This window comes from Dreissena polymorpha, chromosome 2, assembly GCF_020536995.1.
Source record: "Dreissena polymorpha isolate Duluth1 chromosome 2, UMN_Dpol_1.0, whole genome shotgun sequence".
Taxonomy (NCBI): Eukaryota; Metazoa; Mollusca; class Bivalvia; order Myida; family Dreissenidae; genus Dreissena; species Dreissena polymorpha.
Window position 1 is genome coordinate 152,771,619 of NC_068356.1, and position 21,574 is coordinate 152,793,192.

At 35.8% G+C, this 21,574-nt stretch overlaps 2 protein-coding genes across 8 annotated transcripts in view; both read right to left on the minus strand.

The window, feature by feature from the left end:
* The window catches only part of LOC127869484 (unconventional myosin-Va-like), an 81,588-nt gene extending 74,206 nt beyond the window's left edge, over positions 1-7,382 (minus strand). For 5 of the 6 annotated variants that reach the window (XM_052412111.1, XM_052412109.1, XM_052412110.1 and 2 more), the window contains exons 1-4: positions 6,270-7,382; positions 5,951-6,069; positions 2,090-2,247; positions 242-413 (exon numbers count right to left, since the gene is read on the minus strand). In XM_052412111.1, the coding sequence (XP_052268071.1) occupies positions 299-413; positions 2,090-2,247; positions 5,951-6,069; positions 6,270-6,297 (420 nt within the window). In that variant the 5' untranslated portion in view covers positions 6,298-7,382 and the 3' untranslated portion in view covers positions 242-298. The remainder of the gene's footprint in view (positions 1-241; positions 414-2,089; positions 2,248-5,950; positions 6,070-6,269) is intronic. The other variant, XM_052412112.1, reaches the window with a different exon arrangement.
* Positions 1-15,802, minus strand: part of LOC127869471 (unconventional myosin-Va-like) — a 77,269-nt gene extending 61,467 nt beyond the window's left edge. The window contains exons 1-9 of one of the 2 annotated variants that reach the window (XR_008044579.1): positions 15,664-15,802; positions 14,859-15,008; positions 12,852-12,998; positions 12,250-12,401; positions 11,045-11,285; positions 10,724-10,851; positions 10,009-10,166; positions 9,549-9,720; positions 8,345-9,202 (exon numbers count right to left, since the gene is read on the minus strand). Coding sequence is in view for 1 of the 2 variants with exons in the window: in XM_052412082.1 (XP_052268042.1) it covers positions 8,963-9,202; positions 9,549-9,720; positions 10,009-10,166; positions 10,724-10,851; positions 11,045-11,285; positions 12,250-12,401; positions 12,852-12,912 (1,152 nt within the window). In the remaining variant the exon portion in view is untranslated. Of the gene's footprint in view, positions 1-7,762; positions 9,203-9,548; positions 9,721-10,008; positions 10,167-10,723; positions 10,852-11,044; positions 11,286-12,249; positions 12,402-12,851; positions 12,999-14,858; positions 15,009-15,663 lie in introns of those variants that run through there. The other variant, XM_052412082.1, reaches the window with a different exon arrangement.
* Between the last annotated feature and the right edge of the window lie 5,772 nt (positions 15,803-21,574).

Below are 21,574 nucleotides of genomic sequence, written 5' to 3' on the forward strand. Positions count from 1 at the left end.
TGCAAATATTACCTCAGCATCCTTAATAACAACCCTAATATAAGCACAGCAACCATTAATGACAACCCTTATATACACAACTATAATGAAAACTCATTCCAGCGTCAGTTATTTAAACATCACATGTAAACAAGAACACATGACCATCACATGATAACCATAACACATAGCAATAATCACGAAATTACATTCATACATACATAATGACAATCAATTATCAATCTAAATGATAAAGCCCCACCTGTGTTACTGTGAGTTTGGAGCACATTTCACACACATTGTCTACGTCTGCGTCCGTCTAACGGGCATGCAGCAGCTGGGAGGCGTGGATGATCGGCTCTAAACTGGAACCAGCACCGGACTCCTGCAGCTTGTTGTCACGCAACCACTGCTCCATGTGGGACAGGTTGTATCTGGAATAGAGGGAAACAATGTTAGACAGTTTGCACAGGCTTATCAGAGACAACAATTCATGGTTTGACTGGATTTTCGTTTACAAGAGAGTTGTTTGAAACAAAACATACAATAAGAGCGAAGAATTGCCCTGATTAGCATATTTGAACTGCACAGGCTTATCTGGGACAACAATTACCCTACGTGCATTGAGTCCAGTTTTCCCAGAACAAGGCTTATACACATGGAGTTCAGTTTATTACCTGATTTGCATACTACTAAGACCACTTGCACATGTCTCATATATATCGAGTTAATTGTATTACCTCATTTGCATGCCATTGGACGAGTTGCACATGTCCTTTATTACCTGATTTGCACGGCATTGAACCGGTTACACAAGTCCTTTATTACCTGATTTGCATGTCCTTGAACCAGTTACACAAGTCCTTTATTACCTGATTTGCATGTCCTTGAACCAGTTACACAAGTCCTTTATTACCTGATTTGCATGTCCTTGAACCAGTTACACAAGTCCTTTATTACCTGATTTGCACGTCCTTGAACCAGTTACACAAGTCCTTTATTACCTGATTTGCATGTCCTTGAACCAGTTACACATGTCCTTTATAACCTGATTTGCATGTCCTTGAACCAGTTGCACATGTCCTTCATTACCTGATTTGCATGTCCTTGAACCAGTTACACAAGTCTTTTTTTACCTGATTTGCATGTCCTTGAACCAGTTACACATGTCCTTTATTACCTCATTTGCATGCCATGGTACCAAATGTGCATGTCATGTATTACCTGATTTGCATGTCCTTGAACCAGTTACACATGTCCTTTATTACCTATTTTGCATGTCCTTGAACCAGTTACACAAGTCCTTTATTACCTGATTTGCATGTCCATGAGCCAGTTACACAAGTCCTTTATTACCTGATTTGCATGTCCTTGAACCAATTACACATGTCCTTTATTACCTGATTTGCATGTCCTTGAACAAGTTACACATGTTCTTCATTATCTGATTTGCATGTCCTTGAACCACTTACACATGTCCTTCGTTACCTATTTTGCATGTCCTTGAACCATTTACACATGTCCTTTATTACCTGATTTGCATGTCCTTGAACCAGTTGCACATGTCCTTCATTACCAGATGTGCATGTCCTTGAACCAGTTACACAAGTCCTTTTTTACCTGATTTGCATGTCCTTGAACCAGTTACACATGTCCTTTATTACCTCATTTGCATGCCCTTGGACCAGTTGCACATGTTTTTTATTACCTGATTTGCATGTCCTTGAACCAGTTACACATGCCCTTTATTACCTGATTTGCATGTCCTTTAACCAGTTACACAAGTCCTTTATTACCTATTACCTAATTTGCATGTCCATGAGCCAGTTACACAAGTTCTTTATTACCTGATTTGCATGTTCTTGAACCAGTTACACATGTCCTTTATTACCTGATTTGCATGTCCTTGAACCAGTTACACATGTTCTTCATTACCTGATTTGCATGTCCTTGAACCAGTTACACATGTCCTTCATTACCTGATTTGCTTGTCCTTGAACCAGTTACACATGTCCTTTATTACCTAAATTGCATGTCCTTGAACCAGTTATACATGTCCTTCATTACCTGATTGCATGTCCTTAAACCAGTTACACATGTTCTTTATTACCGGATTTGCATTCCCTTGGACGAGTTGCACATGTCCTTCCTCAGAAGGAGGTTGGTAAGGGCGCTGGCTCCCAGGAAGTAGTAGACCTGTCTGAAGATCTGCTTGATCACTTCATGGTCCACTGCATGCTGCGTGAGCACCCCTAAGACCAGGTTCATCTGCAATGGACAAGAGATAATACTAGGTGAAAAAACGAAAGAAGAGGTACATCTGGAATCGACATGAGATCTCGGCTGTGGAATTTTCCGTATTTTCACCTGTGCATACACAAGTAAATAGCAAATATCCAAATGTCTGAAATCATGAAGATGGGAAGAAATATGCTTTTAACAAGCATTTTTTTAATATACCTTATTTTTTACCACATTTGGCCCAGTTTCGAATTTTACTGAGATGTTATTGGGACAAATGTCTATACTATGTTTCATGAAGACAAGGCAATAAATGTGACCTCTTTAGTTTTCACAAGGTCAGAGCAGACAACACACAAGAGAAAACGCAAAAACAAACCACAAACAAAAGCTTATCACAAAAGCTCATCATGACCAGTTGTTTCTCAGATCAGGGGAGTTCAAAATAATTGATTTGATGTAGACAATATATGTGACGTCGTCAGCGAAAATCAGTCTTGTGTACGCTGACGTTAATGTCAGGAAATCGCGCGTTTAAAATCTGGTACGAAAATGCGCTGGATATTTCGTCTTTTTTATACAAATTCTCGGCTCATAATTTTTGTAATGTTTTTAAAAATTTCAACAAAAAAACATGACTTTGTCCTTTAAGCACTGGTACAATTGGTGGTTTGTAATCAATTTTTATTTCAAATTATTACCATTGAATGACACAGTTTCGTTTGAGCAGTTCACAGGTAGCGCCACCTGTCTTGTAGTGTAGATTGTTAATGGCTATTTAACACTGTAAATCAAAGTGACATCGTGTACTGATGGATGTTTTCGATCGAAGAAGGTTCGGCAATAATATTATCACAATAATAAAATAGGTAAGTGAAAGAGATATTTGTCTTCTGGCTTTGTAATTAATTTTCGCGACTCGCAAGTTTGACCCGGAAGTAAATTGTACGCTAGCAACTGTATTGTCTACGTAAATGGTGGCATATTTAAATTTGACCTTTAAATGGCATATCTCAATTAAGTAACACCAGCACTATTCCATATGAAATTTCACAAAACCAGGACATTTCGATTTTAAATGATTTATCTAATATAAATAACTTTATTTTGAAACTTCTCAACCAGCTACTCAAGATTTGTTTGATGTGTTAGAAGATGATGAAAATTTAATCAACTACTCATTATTTACTTTTTATTGTTGTATGTGTGCGTGCGTGTCTGAGTTATCGTGTGGAGGATATCATTCTCGTTTAATATCAATCTTTAATCATAAGACAGTAACCATGCATTATCTAAATGTTTCAAACAACCTATTAATTAATTGGAAAAAAGGAACTATTTGGGTATCTCCTGTAAGTTATTACGGTTTATTTATTAGTCTTCTGTTTCACAGCAAAGCAGGGTTTTTACCATGCAGACGAAGGCCAGTCACATGGTAAAGGTGCAAATGCTGTGGTCAGCCAGGTTCACCACTACCTTAAAACATACGGTCTAGACGAACAGCATGCTCATTTTCAGTGTGACAACTGTTGCGGCCAAAATAAAAACTACATAGTCATCTGGTACCTTCTGTGGAGAGTTCTGGTAAGTTATAACAAGCACTTAGTTATTGTGTTTCTGATTGCTTTTTTATTGCTTTTCTTCAGTGTTGAGAAATTAATTTAGCTAAACCCGTTGTTAAAAATATTTCTTTGCAGAAATCCAATTACAAAAATGTGAAGCGTGTTGATACGTAGTGAAAATGTTAAAATTTGCTTTTTTACTCTGATATCAATCCCAAAAGGAAAAATCTCATTAATTAGAAATGGGTCAAAACATTTTTATAGTCAGTCAATTACTACAAACATACATATTCTAAAGTGTAGCCTGATCTTTTTTAAAACTGATTTTTAAACATTTCAGGTTTACACAGAACCATCACACTTATTTTTATGTAGGTAGGACATACGAAGTTTACACCAGATTGGCACTTTGGCATCTGGAAGTCTAAGTGGAGGTAAATTCCTTATCACAGTATGGTGTATGTTACCTGCATGATCCTTCTTGATAAACCTTGATTGCATTTCCATAAATCTATTCAGTTGTATAGTTCTGCCAAGTAACAAAATATAATGAACATAATAATTTGATAATAGAGAAACTATATTTTGCATTTGTTTCGTTATAAAATGGTTATCTTGATACAGAAACTTCAATGCAGAAACTTTGTCTGATGTCGCAGTGGGATTATCGTCAAGGACGGGCCACAACATTCCCCAGCTTGTGGGGGACACTTCCAATCCTGTGGTGTTCTACGATTGGAAGGATTATCTTTCGACATTGTTTCAACCCATAAAGAATAACACCATATTTCACCAATTCCATGTGTCAGCGGATCATCCGGGTGTTGTGGAGTGCAGGGAATTTAGTGACTCACCAATAGTCAGAATCAATCTCAGGAAGGTCTCGAAAGTGAATGTTAATGTGAGCTGTCACAACCTGCCAAATGAATGTTTGCGAAAGGGCTTGATCTGGACCGTCAGTGGTACCATTTGAACACATTCGTGAATTCTGTCGCACAGATGAAGCCAAACACTTTACATGTCCGAAACCCGCTACTGGTATAAATCGACAAATAACAGACTTTGCCCCCAAAAAACAGAAGATGCATTAAGAGGCTCATTTGATCTTTTCTGATCATGCCACAACAATAACATACATCATGTATCAGTGTTTATTTTGGCCAAGGTATTGGGTGATACATTTTCCCCCAAACAGTGCAAAAATCCTCTATTGTGAGGAAAGCTAATACATGTACATGTATATGAGTGCTAAATCTGTCAGTTGATACAGGTTTTGAAGTGTTCAATACAATAGTTTTGTTCTAATTGCACAAGCTTGTTTTCAAGCTTTTTCAATCTTATGTTTACAAAACAAAAATCAATTTTTCAATGTTACTTTGCAATTGTTTTCACCTTGTGGACACAGGCTGCTTTTACGAAAAGCTGGGAAAAAATCAATGTGAATATTGTATTTATTTATGTTTTACCATGAAAATCCTATACTTTTGTTTGTTTGTTTCATTGTTTCCATAGTAACAAAAACAAACAATTGGCATGTATAAAGTATTGTTTATTTGGTCTATTTTACAATATCACATTTACTGAAACATTTAGTCTCCAAGTGTACTTTCAACCAACACTTCAATGCTGTTTTTTCCATTCTGTTGTGTTTGAGGTTACATTATACTTGAATACATATGTTACTGAATTAAAAAGGAAATTGTTCATGGAACACAAAAAATATTGATTGTTATTGTTTAACTAGTTACAAAAACAGTGCAATTAATATTGTGTTTGCCTTTAAACAAACACTTCATTGATAATACAATTCATATATTTATAAAAGGCGTGATTGTGTGCTCTGGTGATTATTAACATGTAGATCGGTTACCATAGCAACACAAATGGTACATTTTAAATGCCCATAATGCTTTTGTCATTGTATTGCATTATAATTATGTATGATAACTTTTCGTGACGGTAAAATGTAGGGTTGGTCACTTTGGAAGGTCATAAAATTAGATTTGAATGTGATAATGAAAATAATTTATATCATTTTTGTGAACTACAATGTTTAGAGAATCTAAAATTGCCAAAAAGTCAAAATGTGTTTTTTTTAACACAAGAATGATTTTCCCAGCTTTGGTCATATATGTTTGCATTCAATACAATATCCACTAAGTACATACATATTTCATGAGACTGTCCAGTGAGTATTCGGGCGTATCCTGTGCTCTACTAAAACGTCTACCTCTCAGTCTTCTCCCCGTCAATCCAGCGATGGCCTCGTGTTCCAGAACTGCAGGCACTGGAGGGGAAATCCAACAGAATATGAGCACTGAGCAGTGAGTATAACATCAGATTAAAATGTCAAAATAATATATGATTAAAAGTAAAATGATACACATACAAGTCAAATGGCCAGACCAGGAATCGAACCAGAAATTCATAGATTTAAAGGCAAGCGTTTTGAAAACTGAGCTAGCAAGTCTACATTTCCAACCTTACCTATAGACGGCTGTATAGTTGCTTCCATGTTTTTGATCAACGTCTGATATATCCACACAGAAAGGTCACTTAATACCTCTCTGTTCAAAGAGAGATCAAAGTTTCTCAAGCAGTGCTCGTTCTGTCTCGGGGTGTTCTCCGTCTGGTCACGTATGGAAATGCTTTAACCTCTATATTAGACGATACTTAAATATAATTCAAATTACAATCAGTATTAAATAAATATTATATTCTCAGCATGCCCCATGTGATTCAATACTGTTTTAAACTGGGATGATTTTTGTGTTACATCATCATGCAAATTCAGTTACATAACGTCACAAATAATATTTTTACTTTGAACAATATACGTGTAGCTTGAAAACACAGATTATTTCTCACGGGGAAACCATACACTGGAGTTTTACTATACTACAATATATACACCAGAAAGTCATTAACAATATGAAATTTTAAACCTAAACAAATACATATTGTACAATTGGTGTTGAATACAAAATCACTAACAAAAATAAATAACGAAACAAATATTTATTATAAAACACTATGCCTGCTTTTTGCAAAACAACAAGTACAAATCTGATATGGTTTTGATTTCTTCTAAAATGCTGCAGTACATTCACTGCACACATGAATATTGTGTTGTATAACTTATGCAGGTATCAAATAATAGACTTATAAATAAATAACTGAAATATTAAACTGATCTTAACAAGTGAATAATAGTGAATAATATGTAGAAACGTGTAAGTTGTGTACATCTATTACAAAATGTAGAAGAATCTCTAAACATAACAAGGGCTTTTTGTAAAACATGCATGCCCCCCATATGGGCTGTCAGTTGTAGTGGCAGCCATTGTGTGAATACGTTTTTTGTTACTGTGACCTTGACCTTTGACCTAATGTAAGTTATCATCCTGAAACCATTGTACTATTTCGAGTCACTGTGACCTTGACCTTTGACCTAGTGACCTAACAAGAGCTGTCAGAGGACAGCGCGCTCGACTATTCGAGTGCTAGACAGTATAACGTAAGCCATCATGGGGAAATTGTTCATATTCAATAATTAATTTGACGATCTTTCAAAAGTAAAAAAAGGAAAAAATAATAATAAAATTTGGGGGGGGGGGGGGGGGGGTAGGGAGGTGAGAGGGGGGTATAATGTGGGGTGTGGTAATTTATAGGATGTTTAAAAAAAATGGGGGGTGGGGGTTGGGGGGTGGGGGTGAGAGAGGGGTATAATGTATGGTGTGGTGATTTATTAGATGATGTTTAAAAAAATTGGGGGGGTATAATGTGGGGTGGGGTAATTTATTAGATGTTTAAAAAAATGGGGGGGTGGGGGGTGCGCGGTTGGTATAATGTGGGGTGTGGTAATTTATAAGCTGTTTAAAAAGAATGGGGGTGGGGGTGGGGGGTGGGTGAGAGCGGGGTATAATGTATGGTGTGGTAATTTATTCGATGATGTTTAAAAAAATTGGGGAGGGGGTGAGGTTTGGGGGGGGGAAGGGATTCTGGTAGGGGTGTGGGGTATTGTTTGTGTAGAATCCATTGTGGTATTCAGGTAAGTGTTGTTTTGTCAAAGTTATAATAAAATGTGATCATAAATAAAGAAGTTATGGCAATTTAAGCAAAATGTTCAATTATCTGAGTGTAAAAGAGGCCATAATTATTTCAAAATGCTTGATACAGTGATCTGCTCTTGTTTATAGGTCGGCGTCATGTTGGTAAACAAGTATGCAACATATAAAAGCAATATGTCAAAGGATATAGGAAATATTTGGGGTAGTACACAAACTTTAACATAGATTTATCAAAGATATGCATATTCTAAGTATAAAAGGGGCAATAATTATGACAAAATGCTTGATAGAGTTGTCTGCTCTTGTTTATAGGTTGGGGTGATGATGGTAAACAAGTATGCAAAATATAAAAGCAATATATCAAGGGACAATGAAAAAAATAACAAATGATCTCACACTGACATGAACAAATATCCTCTATTTATTAAACATGAAATTAAACTTATTGCATTTGTTTCCCCTGTATATAAGAAAGATATAATAGTGTTTTACCTCCCCTATCCTGCTTATATTTATATTAATCAACAAAATTAAACATTAACACAATATTTAATATACAAAATATACACAAAAATCTCATATTCTGATAATATTTTTAATGATCCACTTTATTTTACGCAAATGATGATGTTTCATTGGACTGATAATTATAGATTTAGGATTACAGATCAGTTGCTTCAGTTATATTGTTCAGAGTTCGCCCTGTTGGCCGCGTATGCGTTCTTTAGTTACCATCCCAAAACCATTTTACCATTTCGAGTCACAGTGACCTTGACCTTTGACCTTGTGACCACAAAATCAATAGGGGTTATTTGCGAATCATGATCAATGTTCCTATTAAGTTACATGATCCTAGGCCCAAGCATTCTTGAGTTCTCATCCGGAAACCACCTTGTGGACGGACCGACAGACCGACCGACATGTGCAAAGCAATATACCCCCTCGTCTTCGAAGGGGGGCATAAAAATACACCATACAACATATCAATGCATACCCCTTGGTACATAACATTTGTAGAAACTTTACAATGTTGTGACGTTTGTTGTGACGTTTGGCAGAATATAAAATAATATAAGAATAAGTTGCCCAAGGAGTGTTCCCAGGCTGCAGCTAACACCTAACAACTAGTTTTGCTATATTAAGCTGTTCTGGCACCTCAATGGTCTCTAGGGCGATACTGGAAGGGTTGAAAGGGAAGGTAACAGAGTACGCAAACTCGAGGTCCATGAGGAGCGAGGTATCAGTGCTCTCCCTTTCCTTCAACTTCTGCTGGATCTTGCGAATGAACGAGATCGGAACACGTTCTTCAAACTCGTCTACTGGCGTGTAGAGGTTCAAAATCTTAACAATCTGCAATAGAAAACAACAGCATGAATTGTAATCCATCAATTAAGCCAGATCCTGGAAAAACTGGGCTTAATGCATGTGCATAAAGTGTCATCTCAGATAAGCCTATGCAGTCCCTATAGACTAAACAGCACAAATTTTCCTCCAACGCTGAATTTAAAAAAAAGAGACCACCATTAAACAAAAAATAACATAAAAGCAGAAATTGGTCCCTAATTGGCCTGGGCAGACTGCACAGGCTAATATAGGATGACACTTTAGGCACATTCATTAAGCCCAGTATTACAAAATCAGATTTCAATTATCAATAATGAAGATCAGCTATCAATCAAAAGTTCTCAACGCCTACCTGTGGTACTGTGAGTTTGGAGCACATATCACACACGCTGTCTACGTCTGAGTCTGTCTTGCGGGCTTGGAGCAGCTGGGAGGCCTGGATGATTGGGTCTAAACTGGCACCAGCGCCGGACTCCTGCAGCTTGTTGTCACGCAACCACTGCTCCATGTGAGACAGGTTGTATCTGGAATAGAGGGAAACACTGTTTGACAGTTTGCACAGGCTAATCAGACAAGACTACGCCTACACTGGATTTTTCTTAACAAGAGACTTCCTTTAAATGAAAAATACCATAAAAGCAAAGAATTGCCCCTGATAAGCCTATCTGGACTGCACAGGCTTATCTGGAACAACACCTTAAGCACATGCATTAAGTCCAGTTTTTTCAGAATGAGGCTCATATACATGGAGTCTTATGTATAATGTAATTTGCATGCGCTTGGACCAGTTGCACAATCATGTCCTTTATTACCTGATTTGCATTCCCTTAGACCACTTGCACATGGCCTTCCTCAGCAGGAGGTTATTAAGGGCGCTGGCTCCCAGGAAGTAGTAGACCTGTCTGAAGATCTGCTTGATCAGTTCAGGGTCCACGTCCTGCTGTGTCAGCACCCGCAAGAACAGGTTCATCTGAAATGGACAAGAGATCTGAGCCGTGGATTATTTCATAGTGTTAACATGTGCATGTTCAAATCAATAGCAACACTAAAATAAAAAATGTCATAAATGTGGCACTAGAGCGCAAAACAAGTTGTTAGACATTGTGCCATGTTTTTGAAGTACATGTCGCAGCCACATTTTTCAACGAATGGGAACCATGTTAGGAACTTAGACTTGATATCATTAGAATACATGTTCTGTGCAACTGTCATGAAGATTGGACAAATATGACTACAAGAGTTTTCACAAGAAGTTTCATTCATTTGAACCTGTAGTGACTTAGTTTTTGACCCCAGTGTCCCAAATCCAAACTTGGCTGAGATTTCATGTCATCACCAACTTACATGAAGACAAGGCAAAAATGTCGAATTTTCAAAGGGTAAATGTTAAACTTGAAAAAGGGCCAACAAACAACTACTGACATACAACATGTTATCACAAAAGCAGGTCAGGCAAGTAAAATATAATGGATGTCATACAGACAATATATATTTGTATTATATATATACTATCGGCGAAGTACATACAGATTTCATGAGACTGTCCAGTGAGTATTCTGGTGTATCCTCTGCTCTACTGGATCTTCTACTTCTCAGACCGCTAGGTTTGCTGCCTGTCAATCCAGCAATGGCCTCGTGTTCAAGAACTGCAGGCACTGGAGGAGAGATTCAACAGAATGTAAGCCGTGAGCATAACATCAAATCAAAATGTTAAAATAATGTATGATTACTAGTAAAATGATACACATACAAGTCAAATGGCCAGGCCAGGAATCGAACCAGCAATTTTCATATTTGAAGCCTAGTGCTCTACCAACTGAGCTAGCCAGTCTACATTTCCAACCTTACCTATAGACGGCTGTATGGTAGCCTCCATGTTTTTGATCAACGTCTGATATATCCACACTGCTAGGTCACTGAATACCTGTCTGTACTCAGAGAGGTCAAAGTTTCTCAAGCAGTGCTCGTTCTGTCTCGGGGTATTCTTCGTCTGGAACTGTTTCTCTCCGCTGTACTGCTTCAGGGTGTGCAGGAACCGGCAGGTGTTGGCCAGCCAAAAGGTCACACGCTCTACATCAGCATAGTGTGTCTAGGATATAACAAAGTGATGTTTAAACAGATGCTGTGCTTTAAAATGTTTAGAATGTATAACTCAGATACCCATTTGGATGCGTTTGTAGTCTCTTAGAAAATCCAATTACAACAATACTTTGGCCAAGCAATAAAAGTCCCCTACCTACGCAGGATCCACCACTTTCAGCACTATTTGTAGTTTATTTGTTGCCATAGAAACCCGAATTTTTGACGTAGGAACAAAATGAAATGACGTGCATAATCTCCATATTGCCATCTATCCATGTTTAAGTTTCATGAAAAAATATGAAGAACTTTTAAAGTTATCGCAGGATCCAGAAAAGTGTGACAGACTGACAGACACACAGACCGCAAACCATAAGTTCCTCTCCGGTTTCACCGGTCGGGGATTATTAAAGACCTTTCTTACTAGATTCAAGTATTTCGGCTTCATTTTCATCCTTAAGGAAAGCAGAAAGCAGCATAAAACCTGAACATACTGTGAGTTGCATATAACCATTTTCACATTGCTTTTGAGAAGGAACAGATTAACATCATTTAGACAATGTATAGTGTTTTAGTGCATTCTATAAATACATCAGACATATACTGAACATGTGCTGATGCTTATTTATATCAATTCATGTTGTTATTGTTGCACATCAAAAACTACCTGTGTAAGCATTCTACTTTTTCGGACTTTTGACTTTTTGTTACACTTTTTTAATGTGTTATCTTGTTAGATTTGTATTACTTCATTCCTGTCAACAGATCTATCTAATGTTGTTATTAATATATCCAAGATAGTTTTTACTCTCTGACCTATCACAGAGTTGTGTTTTCGCATGTGAGATCAAAACATTACCTTGAAGATCGTTTGATTCCGTGGATAGTTTGGAAAGTTAACATCATATAGAGAATGTTTGTTACTGTCTGGGATAAAGCAGAGTTGTTTTCTGGCATGTTGTTGTTAGCATTACCTTGACGGCCTTCTTGATTTCATTTATCGTGCTGGTCAGGAAAGACTTGACTTTCTCATCATCGTTGTCGAAGTCAGTGTGTCGTACACACATGAACAGTAGGTAGGCAGGTAGGCCTGGCAGGAGACATGTGGCCACTTTAGGCGTCAAGTCTGTAATGACAAAATATATTCAGAAACAAGTTTTCATTATTTTACAGGGATCCATTTACAAAAAAAAATGGTGGATATCATACTGGCCCTTCTGCAATTAAAGCTTTGCTTAAACAGTCTAGTTATAATAGTATTTAAAATGCAATCACTATCTTGAGTTAAAATATTAAATTTAACTTTGTTCAAATGCATGAAGCATTTGTTTGTAGTTTTCCATATAAACGTTATGGGGTCATTAACGTTTGCAAAGGACCTTTTAGAGTTTCAAAGCCCTGTTTGTAGGTATTAAGGTCCTTACTTAGTTAACTATCATCTGCAAAACATTAATGACCTCATTAAACAAATTTTGATACAAATTAAAAGGATTTTCATATTAAATTATATTTTTTTCTCCAAAAAATAAGCCTTTACTTAACCATTTTATAACTCTTACTACGACAGATATCTTACCAACTATAAGAGCCTTGACTACAGGTGCCTCCTCCTCCTTCTTGTACTCCAGCATACCCATGTAGTCCCTCTTCCGATGTCGATTGTGAGCTACGTTCTCCACACTCTTTGTCTCCTCCTTCTCTAGCTCAGCCTGGGTTTCTGCCGCTGTAAATGTACATGAAAACTGTAAAACAAAGGGAGATAATAGAAACAAAGCAAATTGACATTATATCGATAAGGGTGGCAAATTAATTTATTAAAAAACAAACTTAGTGTTAAGTTAAAGAATTAAATTTATTCACACAGCTTAGAGCAGCAATTTTACAGCAAACAGTAAAATCTAAATGTATTTATTGAGAAGAGAAATACATTAATAAGTTAAATTTAAAATGTATAGCGAAGGTAGACAACTGAAGTAATTTACATAACACATTTACATACATTGAAACTAGCTAGGAAGGAAGTTATTTAATTTAAAGACATATTCAATAAATATGATACTTTTACCAAATATGTTAAAGTTACCATAAGCAATAGAACTAAACGGGTGTTATAGTTGACAAGAAGCCCATACAGATGTCCCATAATCAACCATGAACAAATTCACAACTACTTGATGATCCATTTCCATTTCCTTTTAAACAAATTTTACACACATAATTTAATACAGCTGAGCATGAATGAAGTAGGAGCCTGTTTCATTAACATCTTCTCTATAACAACTAGTGACCTGAAAATCAAAATGGCCATCTGTCAGTCATGACCAATGTCCCTATGAACTTTCCTGATCCCAGGCTTTAGCGTTCTTGAGTTATCATCCGGAAACCATTTTACTGCTTCAGATCACCATGACCATGAACTTAGACCTAGAGTCCTGAAACTCAATAGGGGTCATCTGTCGGTAATTACCAATGTCCATATGAACTTTCCTGATCCTTACCCTAAGCATTCGTGAGTTATCATTCGGAAACCATTTTACTGTTTCAAGTATCTTTGACCTTGAACTATGACCAAGAGTATTACAAATCAATAGGGGTCATTTGTCAGTCATGACCAATGTCCTTATGAACTTTCCTGATCACAGGCTTTAGCGTTCTTGAGTTATCATCCGCAAACCATTTTACTATTTTGAGTCACTTTAACCTTGAACTTTGACCTGGTGACCTGAAAGTTAATAGGGATCATCTGCCGGTCATGACCAATGTCCCTTTGAATATTCCTGATCCCAGTCCTTAGCGTTCTTGAGTTAATATCCGGGAACCATTTAGTGGACGGACCGACATGCAAAACAATATACACCATCTTCTTCGAAGGGGGGCATAAACATATAGAAATTTATTTGCCCAACACTCATGAATCATCTGCAGTAGTGCTTGACTGTTCCGTGTTTATCGCTCTTTATTATCGATATCTTAAGGACAGATCATTCGTCATATGACAAACGCTTCATTAAAAATAACGTCATAAATATACCACACTGGCTGTTGTTGTGTTGACTTTGAACCATAAAGCTTGGGCTTGGCATCTTCTTATAATGTTTCATTTTGATTTTGTATGAGTTTCTATGGACATCATTATTACCGTAATAAAATGTGTTATTTATTTGTTTAATTAATTGTAATTGCATACTTAAGATTAACATGTAAAACATAATTCAGGGTTGAGTTACATTGCAGCTGCCATAATCTAGTTGATGATGAAATTCCATAATACGGCGAGATTAACCAAATTGCTTTAAAGGGTTAAGATGCATGTTCTATAATTCTTTTTATATTATCAAATTTAATATTATGGGAAAGAGTTTAATCAATATAGGGAACGAATGGCACAATTTTTTTAAATAGATACTTAAGAATCAAAAAGATTTTCATGGGTGCATTCTTATCACGAAAAAGGTCAAATAATTCAGAGTACTACGTTTTCAAATACATGGTAGCTGAAAACCGTTTAAACGAAAATAAATGGTTAAAAGCTTTGTTTGCGTTCATTTGCTTATAAATCGCAGAACACAAACGGTGACCCTACTTTTTTAAGCAGGTATTTTTTAACACTCGTTGAATGAATTTGAAGGTTAATGCAAATCCTGCCTGGAGCGATAAACGAAAGACGAACGACGCAGCTGGAACATTCCTCAAAGAGATCAATGAAGCGAATTTGTAATTTTCGATGTTTGAGCTGAAAGGAAACAACACAATTCAATCATATGCATAATAAATGAAGACGACAAATTTGTTTTTAGAAAATGCAACGCATTGTACTCCTTATCAAAACCTTTCTTTTGTCACTTATGCGGAACTATTGAATTAGCAATTATATTAACATACAATTGGTGATGGTTTCGTGTTATAACTAGTATCTTTGTAACTCAAACCTTATGATTTCATTCCTTTGCTATTGTCAATCTTAGATAACTACCTCTTATTTCGACGATGGGTTTTGAAATGTTTTAAAATCAACAAAGCTGTTTAAAATAGATGTGGCGATGTCAATATTTGAACAGTCATTTCTTAATTTCTTAATGTCTCCAAGTCAATTGTTTTTTCGATCTTATAACGAAAGTTATAATGGAAAACTGTTCAACATGAACCAAATAAAGATATAACTGCCCATGCAAAAACAAGGCAGCTCCTGACAGTTAAAGCAACCGCAGTAGAATAATATTTGAATCATGAATGTTAAATCATGAAAAATCTGCACACATGGTGCTATATCTTTTATGTATACATGCACATTTTTGATGGCTGCATTTTTCAGAAGTCCACGTGATTGACATTGACAAGGTTCGTTAAAGAAATACTCACATAAATATTTTGTTGACACATTGATTTACCTTGGTCTGCTTACACCAGTTTATAAATGAAGACACGTTTAAAATAAAATTTGTTAACGCGTGTTCGGGTGTGTCGCACTTTTTTTGTTTATCGTGTAATTCTTGTAAGATATTCTCCATTTCTTTCATCTCAAATTCGTTCTGGAAAATGTGTATACGTTTGGTTTGAAATTTACTTCAATAACTAAACATCTATGGTATTCCACTGCATTATCAAATTCATTTCGTCACAAAACATGTATTTGTTTAATATATTCATATATAATATAGTGTTCAATTTATAGTATTGTTAATATAAATATATATGTAGTAAACAAATAAAAGCAATATGCGGTGTTTCGACGAGATCAAGTTGCTTTTGAGTCATAGTCATAGTAAACATTGGTTTCAAATTGTTCTAAATGTATCAGACTGGTTAAAAGATATGTAGCAACATGAAACGTTGGTAACATGCTATGTTCCTTACTTTTGAACATGTTACATGTCAAAGGCAACATAAAGTTAGTTAACTTTTTGATGATTTTGGCATTTAACATTTTTAAAAGTAAAATAATTTGAGAAGCCATCTCTAACATTATAATTATATTCGACAGTTGCTATACAATGCATTCGCCCGATCAAAACTTAGTGTCATTTGCTAGTATAAACCTCTTGATGAACAACGGAGTCTGTTCGCTGTTTGTATCAAAGAAGGAGTCTCATTTAGTGATGGCTTTAATTAAATCTGTGCGAATATCATTTTCAGTCGCAGGTAAATTTTGTTTACCGTTTTCGATCAACTTTTGAGAAACAGTGTTACAGGGAGTACAATTTTTAAAGAAGTCGTTGCGATGTAACTGATGTTTTTGTTATAATTATGTCATTAATAAACTTAAATGGCATAAGCATTACCTTTTCATACACGTAATCTTTTACAGATTTACCGTTTTCATAAATGCAATCCTGGACAGATTTGCCGTTTTCCAAGAAAAAACCAAACGGTTTATGAAAATTGCTTGTCCGAGAGAACCGTAACTTGCAGAACAACAAACGCTTTGAGTTCCATGCCAGCAGAAGTGCTTCTATGTTGTCTACCTCTTCACAACTTTTGGGGCCCGTCTCATACACAATGCACAAAAAATCAACATCATTGTTTGTATGTGTGATAGATTTTCCTTGTGTATTTAGTTGTTCTCCCAATAAGTCTGCAAATATAAGCACCATAAACTTGTATGTCTTAATTGCTCACCGTTATGGGAAACGCAAACCAAAACTAATTTTGTAAAAATGAGCTTGAAGATTTTGCACATGCTTGTCGTCAAACAAAAAATATCTGAGTAAATATTTGTAAAATTGCATTTAAGGTATGCATCTCGTTATTTGTTTCTAATTCAAAGACTATCTCGCGAAACATCACTGTGCGCATGTGTTAGTTGAATTTATGTGTGGAACGCATAGCCCCATATTGTAATTTGAACAATCCAATTGCGACTGGAGAAATTTGTGAGAACACAATGTAGGAATTGCGCATTTTGCTGAACTTTACAAACATATAAATGATGGAATTGATTGCATGATTTTAAAAAATTACTGTCTGGGTGATGTTATCAATAAAACCGACATATATTGCAGTATATTTTATGCAAACTATACATTTTAATACCAACATATTAACTCTCTGTTTGCATACACACTACCTGTTCACATATGTACGAGTATTAACATTTATTGGAAAGCGTTAAAGTTTTAGCCCAGAAAATTCACACTAACGATTTGCTTAATAACAAAATCAAAAAATATACAGCAATAATACAAAAAAGATAACTTTATGTTTCTTGTTTGTTCTTTAAAAGAAGTAAATACAAAAACAATACCTACTAGCAAACTTCGGAAAAAGGATCCTTTGTATCAGACCCTGATAGTCTACAACAGTTGTTGCCAAAACCTCATGAGCCTGTTTTGCCGTAAACGGTTTTGGAAGTACCATTTCGAAACGAAATGCAACTTTATATGTGTAATTGTATGCAAGGTATTCATTCATCCAATCAATTCTGCTAACGAACCATTGAGGATCGTGAGGCAGAAGTCCGTTTTGTCTATGTATCTCAATGTAATTCTTTAATTTGTCGATTGTTATGAAGTCCCCATCTATGTTACATTCACAACCCGAACATTCACATTTGCCACCTGCCGCTTTCATTGTAAACGCCTGTACCAACACCTTGGTAAAAAAACTTTGTTTCCCTTTGTTCCATATGACCTCATCCGCACTACTTGTTGCGTTGAACTGAATGAGTTTTTGTTCTGCGTTTACTTTGATTTCCTCCGGTTGGCAACAATCCATAAACCCTATGACTTTTTTAATGTTTGTACATTTTTGTATCATGTCGTTTATGAGTTGTATGCCTACATATTCGTTCAAACCAACATGAAATCCTGTTTTCCCGTGATGTCCTGAGTAAAGGAACACCAACGTGTGGATATCTCGTTTGACCATCTCCTCAAACGTATCATAAATCCTTGCTGACACGGGCCGTTCTGTGTTACTTCCAGGATCAATTACTATCAAAGTGCTAGACAATTTACAATAAAAATTGTGCATTGAGAATTCAAATTTATTTGTAACTATTTTTCATCTTGGAATCACATTTATTTAGTGCTAAATTATGAAGTTTTCAAAAGTTTTGGAGAAATAATTCCCAAAATTTTACTCATACCCGGACTAAGGGCTACGTTAAACAATTTAATTTGATTTGGTTCGTGCGTGTTATAAATACAGTTATGTTTGCCACCTTTCGTCAAAGAAAATCACTTAAAAAGAAGTGAAGCTAAATAGATTATTGTATCGTTATTGCTCGGATATTCTTATTATGTCTAAGAGTATTTTAACCCTTAAGGTGGCCGACGTCGTATTTGCTTGGCCGAATTTTCTAATCCATGTACATCGACATTTCAAAATTCATACGGAAGAAAACTATTAATATATCTCATTAATAATTGTCAGAGCATCTTGTTTAAAAACACATATGCGTTTCAAGTTTGTGCCCTTGACTGTGACTGTTTGAAATTTGTGTAATCACTTGCCGCATTGTTAAGGTCGTATTATGCATTGTATCTGCTTGGGTCAAGACGGCTAAAAACGTGACGGAACTAGTCACTATGCAAAGTTATAGAAAGCACTCAATAAACATAAACTTTATTTTTCTTTTGGGTAATACCGTGAAATATTTATTATATTTAGATCGATCGCTCACTTGTTTGAGTGTTTGTAGCGAGATTTAAAAGCATGGTCATAATTTGAACATTTTCGTAGAGGATCACTTAACGATGCAATACCGCAAATATTTATCATTTTATTCTTGATGTTTCATAGAAGTAAATTTTGAAAGATCGTTAGTTTAAACATGTGTGTAAATCATATGAACTCTGGAGCGTGGATATGATATCAGGAGCATGATTTTAACAAACTTTGTACAGGACGTCTAGTTTATGTAATACACGACATATAAAAGCTGTGAAAGTACTTGTTTCAAATAATATTGCTTAAATTATGTCCTAATTAACATTAATAAACTAATCATGTGAGCCCTATGGTGAGGCAAGTTTGGATCCTTAAAACATAATTAAAACAAACTAAGAGTTCCACAATACGATGTATTATTTCAGGATATCCTTCTTACCTACCTACCTACCTACCTACCTATCTACCTGCCTGCCTGCCTGCCTGCCAGTGCCAGCCTGCCTGCCTGCCTGCCTGCCTACCTACCTACCTACATGCCTGCCTGCTTGCCTGCCTACATGCCTGCCTGCCTGCTTGCCTGCCTGCCTGCCTGTCAGCCATCCTGCCTGCCTGCCTTCCTGCCTGCCTGCCTGCCTGCCTATATTTCCCTTCAGTAATTTTAGACTGTCGGATTGTCACGTAATTACGCATCGTTCGTGGAAAACACACAATAACAACCAAAGTTCATTTCTGTTTTCATCATGATTTATTTCTGTTGAATATTATTCTAACACAACGCTTACTATTGTTCGTGAAATACAACATGGCCGCCACGTCAAGAAGACGTGACAACTCTCAAAGTTCTTTTCCAAATCTAACCGCAGAATCTTTTCTTACAACAATAACACCGCATTTTATTCCAAGGTACATGAACATAAAGTTTAGATATGTCCTATCTCATTCTCGGTTGGTTAACTGTTCTCTTACTCCGATTTTCTAAACCCACCCCTTCGAATAACCCTTGTTGATTGGATGGATCGCTTATACACCTACCACATGTCACAGCAGAAGAGTGCAATATACAATTATCACTTTGGGAACAGGAGACCTCATTTCATTTGCATACTTGATCATACAAACAGATGCTCTCTATGGACAAACCACATTAGTAGTGTTAAACCTAACACTCTTATAATCGATTACGTTAACCCCGATAGTCATAAGATACACACTCAATCCGAACTTACATTTGTTATGTACATTGGGAAATTGGATATTTCAATTATTTAAATTTCATTATATACCATATCTGAATTGGGGCTTGTTATGTACGAGCCGAATTGTTAATCAAGGACTAAAGACAAATCAACATATGTTCCCGATAATTGAACTACATTGGAGAAATGAAACCATACTTCCATAATCAATTTTTCAAACATCATTACATACTCCATCCAAAGACATCTGTTATGTTAATTCCTAAATACCCGCAACATACAGCAACGTTACATACTTAAACATATTATTTAAATATTTCCCTATTATTAAATCGATCTGTACTTAAATTAGTATCATAAGAATAAACGATAAGCATATACCGTTATGTCACAGGATGTTAATTACTGATTTTTTTTTACATTACATTTAAGACAGATAAAAAGTGGATTTGATAATTTAGGAAGATATATCCAGTGTAGAGTTTGGAATATTTATCCTGACTGCGACCTTAATTCATGAATCAATGTACATATTTATCAGTTGCGATTAATACAACTATATATATAATATTGGTGGATGATGTTTAATATGAGTATGGGTAAAAACTTTTGGCGATGGAGATAATGATAATAATGACTTTTTAAAGCCATTTGTGATCTGAGTATCTCAGTGAGTTTTTGAGATATCAAAGTTCTTTTGTTTTTAAATGAACGTTTAAACTTGTTCCAAAGTTGAAGACGGGCGGACGTACGACCGAATGAAAAGAAGATTGAATTGATAGTAGGACATTTGAAAATCATATTGCCCTATGTGTATATCAAATTTGATCATAGCACTGTTTGAATTATTACAATGTCCACATGTGTTAAGCTTCGTAACAGTGACCTGATTTTTGAACTCATATTCACATTTGTCTTGGTATGTTTATCACTTTTCATTAAAGTACCTTTTTTTAAATATCTCAGGGTCAAATTTACGGACCGACGACCGAACAGACAGACCTGACTGATGGAGGTAAAACCTCATATCCTCTCCAGCGAGACCATTTGGGGACTCGTAACATATTTAAATGATAATTAAAACAATATATTACTAAAATAAAACACATTTCCTGAAACAAAGATAATTTTTAAACCAATTTGCTTACCATTCTAATCGAATAAGGTAACATTTACTTCGATGTACGGATTGTATCTCATACAAATATTCTGAGACTGGGCTTTGGGTATGAGGGTTGTAACCGTTTCGTTCGGTTCGTTTTCTTTTTGATAAAAATGGCGGTATTATTATAAATAGTGTTTGATATAATAACATACAAACACGCGTGACCGCGAGACAATCAATCGATTATGCATTAACGGCATAACCTGGTAGATATACAGGTATGTTTTTAAGAAAATGATTAACAAATATGTTTAATCAATTCAAGTGATGGATCATGGACATGATTGCTATAAACCCAATTTAATAGTGCCATAAAAAATTGTATGTGTG